Genomic DNA, 11734 nt, shown 5'->3' with positions numbered 1-11734 from the left:
TAATAACCCGATAGCGATACCACATAGAGTAAATGGCTCTCAATTATGATAAACAAAGAACAGTAGATGATAAGTTTTCTTTGAAATTACAAATACCTCTTATTTTTTTTTTTTCGCAAAATTTTCGTTTCAAAATTTTTTGTTTTGATCTTACATACAATGTAACTTTTTTAAACCCAAATAAAGAAGACTGATGGCAATGTTGCATGCGAAATTTCCCCATTAGTATTGTAATTCAGGGTATTGGTTTTTATATTTGGGGGGCCTAAATATCCAGCAACCATCGAGATAAACGTTAGCTTCTTAATAACCCGATAGCGATACCTCATAGAGTAAATGGCTCTCAATTATGAGAAACAAAAAACAGTAGATGATATGTTTTCGGTGAAATTACAAATATCTCTTACTTTTTTTTCGCAAAATTTTGGTTTCAAAATTGTTCAAAATATTTTTTTTCAAAAATGTTTTGTTTTGATCTAACATACAATGTAACTCTTTTAAAGCCAAATAAAGATTTTTTCTTTGGACCTATTCATGCAGCAACTATCGGGCAACACATTCGCTACTTAATAACCCGATAGCGATACCACATAGAGTAAATGGCTCTCAATTATGATAAACAAGGAACAGTAGATGATATGTTTTCTTTGAAATTACTAATACCTCTTTTTTTTTTTTTTCGCAAAACTTTCGTTTCAAAATTTTTCAAAATATTTTTTTTCCAATTTTTTGTTTAAAAAATTGTTTTGATCTTGCATACAATGTTACTTTTTTGAACCCAAATAAAGATGATTGATGGCAACGTTGCATGCGAAATTTGTTCATCAGGATAAGTAATTCAGGGTATTGGATTTTTTGTTTTTGCTCCTAAATATCCAGCAACCATCGGGCAATAAATTCGCTTCTTATTTTTGAACATCCAAGTTTTACTTGCAGCCGTTTTTTTAGATCCACGATTTAATGTTACGTTGATCAGAAAACATTCAGCTACTGAAGTTAGGCACTTGACTAATATTTGGGTATGTCTGAATAAAAAGGAATTTAATAAACCAGAAGTAAATTCTTTAAGCCATGTGCTCCATTAAAATGCAAGTGATAGTAACAGTCCAACCAACCCTATAGATGATCTTGAGATATATCTTAAAAGCAAAGTATATTATGGTTTTACATCTTCTAATATTGGGACCTTATCAAATTCTCAAACTCAAGCTATCGAAACGAAAATTGAGACGCTTTTAAAATCATTTATTATGGAAGAAAAAAGATTATGCCATAAAAATAGTGTAATGGTGTGGAACATTCCACTCAAATAAATTATGAATATTATGTATTACAGAAACAGCTTTTGAACTTATTTTTATTTTGTAAGAATTCTTAGGTATGAATTTAATTGTTACACATTTAGTTTGTCTTTTATTATTTTAATGCTCTATAAAATGTCTTGTCACAATTAATATAACTTTGATAATCTTGATATTGATGTTTAAAAATGTAATTATTTTGTTCCTAGAATATGTGACTTACCTATTTGTTTTATCTTTGATGACGTGCAACGTACATATAAAGTCCAATCTTGTGTTGTAACCTATTAGAGTAAGTTAAACTTAAAATTAAGAACATTAGCTGTGTTTATAAATTATTGGGTATTTTAAGATGTCTAAATTTGTATTCAAAATGCAAGTTATGAAGAGGTACATAGGTTTATTATTTTTAAAAAATCTCCCTAATAAACAATAGTTAATGTTTGAAAAATGCATTTTTAAGAACCGGTAAGAACCGTTAAGAACCAGAATCAGGACCAGAACTCTTTTTCATTTTAAGAACCGGAATCGATTATTTTGTATTTTTAAGAACAGAACCGGAACCAGAACCGAAAAAAACCTAAAGGTTCCAGTCCCTGAATTGTGTATGTAATTGTATATTTTCGTATCTATGATGTATGTATCTACGAAATTGATAACACGAAATTTGTTATTCTGGTTTCATTGTTTCAGTTTCATGTTTTTGCGAGTTTGCTTAGGTAAACAGAACAAAGGGAAGTATAGAGTACAATAATATAAATCATTGACACAGTCAGTCAGTCGAGTTTAAATCTTGAAGTAGAGAAAACCGTCATCCCCACATTTTTTGCATTAATGTTTTGATTTACTATACGTACAATAACCTCTTTTATAGACAAGTCGTAATAACTAGATTTGTTTCAACTCATACTCCGTCACTCCTGTGATGTTCAATAATACCACCTATTTAAATTTGATGGTACATTTAAGTCATTATTTAATAATATATTATTTGGTATTTCAATGATAGTGTTAGCTGTTGAAGTAGCTGCAGGGTCTGGAATCTCAATGACTACAACTGGTGATGTATTAGAAGACTGCTATCATCGTTTTCTTCTTCTTGATTATTATAGTTTAGACAAAAAACATCCATATATTCAATGTCAAGTACATCATCCTACAAAAAATAAGGCATGCTACATAACTAGATAATAGTAAAATAATAGTTTTCCATTCGAACTTACATAATCATTGTTACTTGTTTGTGCTTCATTAAGTAAAGGGAATTGACAATAATTAGAATTTTCAGATACCCACTGAAAATATTTTCATATGGTAAGTTAGAATTTTTCAATTGTATTAGAATAAAATAGTAATACCTAACAAATAAATATAATTTAAAGGTAATAAATTATATTAAAATAAAAATGTAAAACAATATAATTCATAAAGTACTCTATTTATAAGTGAGTATTATAGAGTAATGATTAAATTGAATTATTTAGTAGTACATTTATTATTTACAGCTGTATTACTTGATTTATTATTCAGTATTGCTTGCATCTCTTAAATACATTAGGTATGAATTTATTTATATGATTCTTCTCACAATAAAAATAGAATTTTAGTTTAATAAAATCAATTTTTTTTTTGTTATTTACATTATATATTTTTATAATAGAAGAACTTACTACTATTTATTAATTTATATACTCTGAACAATCTCTGAGTATTAATATTGTTGTTAAATTTATCTAACATAATTTGGATAAAACTATTTAATAGCCAAAGTGTGATAAAATGAATAATTTATTATAATATTACCTAACGTATAGTTATTACCTTTGGGAGATTTTAAATTCCACCCGAAATTAACAGTTAAAAACAAGGTCTATGGTAAATTCCACCCGGAAAAATATACAGGTACAAAAATAAATATTTTTTTACTATTTTACGATTTTTAATATTTTTATATATATATTGTTCTAATTATTGATTATGATTTAATTTAACTATAATATTATGATTGTTATATTTACCTTAATAATTATTACTATTATTACAATTATGCATGATTTATGTTGTAATTATTGACTTAATATGTGAAATATATATTTATTTAAATACCCACTTCTAAATTATAATGTTTAATCTATGTTATGTCAGTAATAATATGATTAATAAGACACATTCGGAAATTTGTTTATTAACAGTAATACATTTTTTCGGGCTGAATTCACATGTATGTTTCTTAGGGTGGTCCTTATTTTTTAAACTTACTTATATTTAATCCGTACCTGCTGGATATGTTAAGTCACGTTAGAAAATAATTTGGGTAAAATTGGGTAAAATTTGGAAGGTATTACTCAACCCCTTCTGGTGCCGATTTAGGGTTGAAAATGGAAAAAGAGGGTAGTTTTTATTGTTTTACACATTTATTAAGAAAACTATAGCACTTAGCATAAAAATGTATAGAACCTTAATTATAGAACTTAATAATTTCTATAAAAAACAATAAAACAAAATTTTTCGTAAATTCTTTATTTTCCAAGGAAAATATTAAAAAACAAAAAAATAATAATAATAATGATAATACTTATAATTTATATGGTTTACACATAGTTTCGCGGTTGTGATTTTGATATTTTCTACGATAATCTTGAACTGTCTGGAAAAAATTTAGAAAATTTAATATTAGCTTAAATAGTTATTGAAAAAATATATTTACTTGTAATAAAAACTGCTTTTGTTCTTCATTTTTGGTAATTTTAGAATTAAATTCTTCCATCAGCTTAACATGGCGTTCAGCAGTATCGTTAACGACTTTTAATGATCCGATTATCTCTTTTCCTTTTTTATACTCTTCATTTTCTTCCCAGCATTTTGGATCCAGTAATAAAAAATTAGTCTGAATATTAAATCTATTTAACAATTGTATTGATTTATATGTAATTAAATCAACTGGTAAGTCTTGGTGTATGAAATTAGGGATGTCTTCAATTTTTAATGAATGCTTTTTTTTAACTTCTCCTACTTCCTCATACTCATCAAGCTCATTCATTAACATTTTAATTGCCATTTTTCTTTTTTGTTCAATGGTAACACGATTGTCGAAAATAGAAAATGCCACACATTCATCACTGAGGTACCATAAATGGTTTATAAATTTCTTTAATGCAGTTTCAGCAATTTTTTTGTCGTCGTTTTTATAATTGTATAATTTTTGTATAAAAAGTATATCGTTAATAGGAGCCTTTATTGCGTTTGGAGCAGTGAACCACACTTTAGCATAACATTTAATAATGAAACAACTAATTTTTTTAAGTGACATTTCTTCTGTAGATGTTAATTTAAATTGATTTTTAAATAATAAAATGTTTAATGAATAAATACCCTTGGCCATCAATCGTGCCAAATGATAAGCTCCAGGTTGCCGAAAATTAACATTTCCCTTGAGTTTTCCTCCTAGAAATATTACAATGAGCTGCAAAAACTCTTTATAGTCATCACGAGGGAAACAATCTTGAAGTCTTTTTTCTGCAAAATCTAATACTTCATCGCGAACGTTATTTAATATATCGAAAGTCATCGAATCATCTGTCCACACAGAGTATTCGTTTTTATTAATATTTTTCCAATTATCAATGAATCTCTTAAAAAGTGGTATATCTGGGCCCGATGATGGTGCAAATTTAGCTTCAATAAATACTGCTTGTAATATTATTTCGAAAATATGATGCCGACAAGCTAAAAATAATACGTTTCTTCCTAATTTTTGCTCTAATAGAACGCAAGCACCACTTAATCTACCAGAATTAGAAGCTGTTGTATCAAACACAAATCCTTGTATTTTTTTCTAGTAATCCCCAGTTTTCTAATTCATCATATACGGCCGAACATATTTCATTGCCTGTGCCCCTTGAAAGGTGAGGAACTCCCAAAAGCTGTTCAGTTTTTAGAGCCGTTATAACAACGGGAAGTCTATCACACTTATCTTTTCCAACTAAAGTAGGTAGAATCTTTGAATCCCAATGTACAATGCCATAATTTAAATTTAAATCAATAAACTTAGATTTTATGTTACTTGTATTGTTTTTTCGAAATATTTTAACCTAACCTTGTTTCTTTACCTGTAGTTCATTTTGGGCGGAATTTACCATTTTTGGGCGGAATTTACATGCGCCCATTACCTTTGCAGTGGAACTTAGCTAAGTATTATATTGGGTATGAATTTTTTTTCTCCTTATATTCATCATTGAATAACTGCCATGGAAGAAATGTTTGACTTTTTTTATTAAAGATGACATATCCTAAAACAAAAAAGGGAGATGTTTAATGATTTGATAATTTAATGTATCAAAAATGTGCATCTTAAACGATAATCGTATTAAATAATTTACTCATACAGTTTTCCTCCGGTAGCTGGACATGTATGTGTTTTTTTTTACCTTTAACTTAAATTTTTTCCACAAATGCCTCCTAAGATTACCATTGAAATTAGCCAAATTTTTCGATTTATGTACCTATCATTGAAAATTATTAATTTAGTTATAATACAAATTATTATTATTATTATTATTATTATTATTATTAATGTAATTTCAAAACTTTTGACACATTGTATAATTTGTACATATATGTAATATATTATTAGCCGTGATGTATCGACCACCCAAGATCACTGTGTTTATGTATTACTTTTCAGTTTGAACGATTCACTAATATAAAACTACTTAATTTTCAAGTATAAGACTATGAACTGTAATAATATTGAAAATCAAAAGTGCCAATTGGGCATGGTGTCTCATATGTCCTGTATCAAACATACCTACTTCAATCTTATAGTAATGAGGAGGCGTGACCTCATATGACCTAGTATGAAAGGGCCAAGGGGGTATAGAAGTATAGAACTATAGAACTCAAAAGGTTGTGAACCATTGAACTAAAATAATGCTCATTAATTTCACTAAATATTTGGAAACTTTTATTCAAATACTTTTGTACAAATTCCTAATTAAAGCACTCATTTATACTATCAAGATAATAATATCATCTTGTCACGCTAACATTTTATATTTTCTTTAAAAAAAGCAAGCGGCGGGCTTATAAGTTATGACTTAAAATAATAAATCCCATAATTATTTAAAATTAAATATTAAATAGATATTTAAAAGATTATAATAAATATTTTTGATCAATGAATAAAGAACCAAGAAATAATCTTTACATTAAATATAAATTTTTAAGTAAAATTAATAAATTAATAAAAAATAAATAAATAACATTTTTAGGTATACGTTTAATATCAAAAAATATCATTGAAATTTGAATTACAATCGCTCATAAAGTCATAAAGATTGTTGTTACTTAACGTTTTAAATGTTTTTCTTAATTCTCAGTAAATAAACGTATGAGGAATTGTGTGTTAAAATAATATGTTCAAGCTTTTTTCCAAAAGCAAAAATGTAATCACAAAAACATAAAAATAAAAATTTCAAAAATTTCAAAAATTTCGAAAATACCTTTCTATAAATTGCACAAACGGAGCAAACACTTATAATATGGTTAAATAAATCAATACATAATAATAGTATAATTATGTTCACAACCCATAATACTTGTTCAATACAAAAATTTATACGCGGAAACGCATAGCCGCATAGGCATCTATCTCATAATAATAACAATAATAATAATTATTATAATCTATAGTATTGCCTTCATTAATTTTAAATATGGTTAGTTAACATTTGAACGCACGAGATTATAAACAGATATGGTGATAATTAAATATGATACTACCACCCACCCACCCATATATTATAACGGTGTATAGTTGATAATTATTAAGTCATTATATCACTATATACCTAATAATATAATTAATGTTCGCGCCAGCATGCTATACATAATAATACAATATTATACAGACAATATAATATATTATAATGTCTATGTGTTATGTGTATATATAAATGTTGAAGACGGACCTTTACAAAACACGGCGGTGCAGGAACACGCGCATTTTAGAAGGATTACATCCTTTTGATGTTTCACTAAATATCTGCATAATCTCTTTCTCTATTGTTGCTTCATTAATGTGCCCAAATTTATAGGTTTGCTCAATGTGTATGGCTATATATATACATTATACATAGGTAGGTACATCCCTCCAATCTCTAGGTACAATGGGACTCGTCATTATAATATAGGCAAGCTGTTTTTTCCTCTTTTGCACCTGACAAAACAGTAATAATAATGTTATTATTATTTAATCAATTACGTAACTTTGAACTTTCAGTAGCCACCACGATCGTTTTTTACATACTCGTTATTGATACCGACCCGATTGCGTTTTCTTCGAGTTTTCCGACGCGTTCCAGCAATCAACGTTTTTAAAATAATACATGATTTGTGTATGTAAATCGGTGCCAGATATTTATTGTGTTGTTCGCATACCATATTGGTGAATATATATATATTCAAATACTGAAATAATAATAATAATAATAATAATTTTAAACTATAATAGTCATGTTCGGTCGAATCGGTCGGTCGGCTGGTCTGCGCTCTGTTTTTTTACGCTACTGACAACACTGTTTAGCTGGATAACATAGGATGGTATAATAATAATATTGGGTACCTAAATAATGATATGCTTGCCGCCGCCATTCGGCACAGTACTCGTGGTATAGATTATAATAATAATATTGTTGTAGCTCTGCAGCAGTCCATAACGAGAATTTAATTATCAGTATTTACGTAGTACTGTGCCCCACAATATATAATATCATTATGTGCGTATAATATTAGGATAAATTATTAATATATTATAAACGATACAAACGGACACTCAGCTGAGTCGGCTGGCGGCATATATTAGAAGCATACGTAAAAACGATCGATTGAAGTCTTTAATAAATAATATAAAAACGAACAATAATGCTATTAACCATATAGGAAGCGTATGAACAGACAGCGTAATATAATCGGATGGCATACATAATTAAATTATTATACTTGGGTGATTTTTTTTTTGTTTTTGTTTTATTCAGTAATAAATATCATTACACTATATATTATCATATACACATTTATAGTATATATATGTAAATATATATATATATATTGATAAAAAATAAGCCCACACTATTATAATACGTTATATTATGTATAAAAAAAATCCACAAACAAACACAACTAATTATTAATGTGTACACGATGATTTTCACTATTTCTTAGTGTGTACAATAATAATAAGAATAATTAATAACTTTATAACTCGTCTAACACTATAAATATTTTTTTTATATTCGTCATGCAGTTATAATTATTGTATTATTTACAAAATATTTTACCGATGTGCGAACGGTTGTTTCGGCTAACTCCGCAAATCACATATTTTATATATTATTATTATTATACACGTAAAAATCCCGATTGCAGGGCGTTTCGATGTTCATGTATACAAGGTGTTTCTTTATAACACCAAATTTCCCAAACTATTGTTTTTGGAATCTTTTTTTTCCATAATTTCAAAAACATTTTTGGAAAAGAATTTATTTTTGTTATCACTATCAGTTTTAAACTATAAGTTTTTAGATTTCAATAATGTATTTTAAAAATCTAATTTTGAACGAGAAGTTAATTAGTTATAACTTAATAGGTATTTAATGACGTGACAAACAATTTATTTAAGCAATATTACCTTTATCATACGTGCCACTCGTTGTGGTCATTTGTATTTCTCTGACATGCATCCCATGTACCTATATTATTTTAATTTTTAATATTACGTCATCAAATTTATTTGTTATGGATTATACCAATATATAAATGAGAGGATAGTGTACAAAGGACTAACTTTGTGGCGTACCCCTGTGTCACGCTCCACTTTGCTCACCAGAACTAAATACTTATAACTTATAAGTAAAATGAATATTAACTATACTCGTTCAAAAATCAATATTAATGTATTATTTAAATTCTAAGAAAAGTGTTTTGCCTCAGTATACGAAAATGTAAATTAGGTATAAATGTATTGCTGCCATTCAAAAGTGTAAAAACTTAATGATTTAATTTTCCTTTACAAAATATAGTTATTAAATAACTTACAATTTTATGTAAAATCAATATTTCCAAAAATGTCGATAATTTTCTAGGAAAAAAGTGCTTACATTCTAAAGAATCACCTTGTATATTATTATTTATAATATATTATTACTATATAATATAATATTACGTCTAAGTAGGTATATTATATATTATATTAATTATAGTACTTTTCTCCTATATAAACGATGACGCCATATTGGGTACCATTACATATTATAATCATAATATTATACAACACACGTAAAACACTAAAATTATTACAATATTTATTTATTCATATTTTTTTTTTATTCAGACGTCGCCGTCGGTTGTCGACGATGCAATTTTTTTCGAGACGGATCACAGCGGTAAACGGATCAAACGATTGAAAAGAAACTACGAAAATCGGACGGATAATCTTGTGCACACAGACCCACTGTACGACGACGCTTACCGTCCACAATCGACGTATTTTAATTGTGTTGCCACACCCGCCCGAGATATTATTTTACAAATAGCTAATGAGTATAGCTCCGTCTGTATAATATTATAATATCGTGTATTCGTGTTCATATTGATATAATTTATGTTATTAAAATTATTCGATATTTTAATTGGACAATTGTAAATGTGGAAAGAAAAACGTCCGCATTTTGTGTCAAATGAATAATATTATTATAAATCCACTCTCGACAAACTAATATCATACGCGTATATTATTATAATATACTAAACGAAAACATAATATTATTGTTATCTATATGTACTGAAGCGTCGGTCGTTGATCTGAAACGTCGCACATTTTTCGATGGTTTCTACGTATATATATTATATTTTGATTTTTAAAAACGTCGTCTCGTATCGTGCCTCAAACTACGCCCTATAGAGGAATATATCGCGAGTCGAACGAATATAAACGAGTATATATATTATATATTATTTTTATAGTAATGATATCATCACCGATAATGTGGCCATATACGCTCAGAGAATAATAACCTAACCGTATCCGTTATTGGTGCGCATAGTGAAATTTTACCATCACACGATCTCTATTTACACCTACTTGTAATATAATATTATAGTCACATCATTATCAATACGTGTGCATCATCGTCTAGGCTATGGACAATCTCGAAAACGACGGAGACGAAGACGACGACTTAGTAATAATATAAAATAATAAATTATTTGGCTCGGAGTCAGGAAAATGACTGAAACGATGAAACCCGTCAGTTTTATTAAAGTTTGGAAAACAAAAAAACGACTGAGTTGCGAACTTTGACTCATTGGCTAGATATAAATATTACGAAAAACCACGAAAAAATAAAATAAGCTTATTATAATATTATGCATATTATTATTATGATGATGTCCGAATAACGTGAAAAGTGTTCGAACGATAGTCGACTGCAGCCGCGCTCGGGGGTTCATTGCACTATATATTAGGTATATTATCATATTATTATCGTTGCTTTATTTTATGTTACGATAAATTTTCATGAGATTGCGATTGAGATATTGAAACTTAACGTATGCCTAAACCACTATATTATAATGTGTGAAGTATGTAAGTCATGACAAACGAAACGAAAAATATGTTTATAATAAGCAACTCGACGGTATGATGGTACAATAATTATCATACCTAGCGAGAAAATAAGAAATAATGAGATAATGACGGCATCAACAATAGTAATAATAATAATAATAATTAATCAATAACAACGCGATTTTTTTTTTCAACTTTGAGTTCTGTCTTCTGTCTGTGTTCACTGCAACTGCATGGTGACCCACGTGACCAGTCTGGGATGCACCAAACCGCCGATCTCGCAGTTCACCGTCCGGGTCTCGCCGTTGATCACGAACAGAGCTTCGTCGGCCGGCGTGACCATGTAGTGACCGAAGATACCGGAAGCGGCTATTGGACGGTTAGGGTTACCCCATTGCGTCAGCGACTGAAGCATGGCCTTGCCCACGCCGGTGATCATTTCCACTTTACCTGCGGGGTCAGACAAAATCAAAAAACCGACGTTACACCGATAAATTGCATTTCGGTACATATCATATTATACATTATTATGTTAGATTCGCGCGATGATCGTGGTATAAGTATTCCACGACTACATATAGATGGACTAGGGTTGATGCTTTTTAACCGGGCTTAAGTCTCCTATTTCGATTTACGAACCCTATATAATATTATGTTATGTTTTATAATAATGTACATACTGACTGATTTTTACCTTTTTTTTTGATTATATAAGAAGATTTCTACTGATAAAGTGCGCTTATACTTGAAAATAAATTGTCCGACTGAAATCTGATTGGAAGGGTAATTCATATGCTGGAGAATGATA

The 11734-nt window shown here is 28.6% G+C and overlaps 1 protein-coding gene across 3 annotated transcripts in view; it reads right to left on the bottom strand.

Annotated features, from left to right (window-relative positions):
- Positions 1-8430: 8430 nt before the first annotated feature.
- Positions 8431-11734, bottom strand: part of LOC111035860 (follistatin-related protein 5-like) — a 116563-nt gene continuing 113259 nt past the window's right edge. For 2 of the 3 annotated variants that reach the window (XM_022317658.1, XM_022317660.1), the window contains exon 17: positions 11147-11376. In XM_022317658.1, coding sequence (XP_022173350.1) covers positions 11147-11376 — 230 coding nt within the window. Of the gene's footprint in view, positions 11377-11734 lie in introns of all 3 variants that reach the window. The other variant, XM_022317659.1, reaches the window with a different exon arrangement.

The sequence above is a fragment of the Myzus persicae genome, unplaced genomic scaffold (assembly GCF_001856785.1).
Source record: "Myzus persicae strain clone G006 unplaced genomic scaffold, MPER_G0061.0, whole genome shotgun sequence".
Lineage (NCBI taxonomy): Eukaryota > Metazoa > Arthropoda > Insecta > Hemiptera > Aphididae > Myzus > Myzus persicae.
This window is presented reverse-complemented; position numbering and strand designations above follow the sequence as displayed.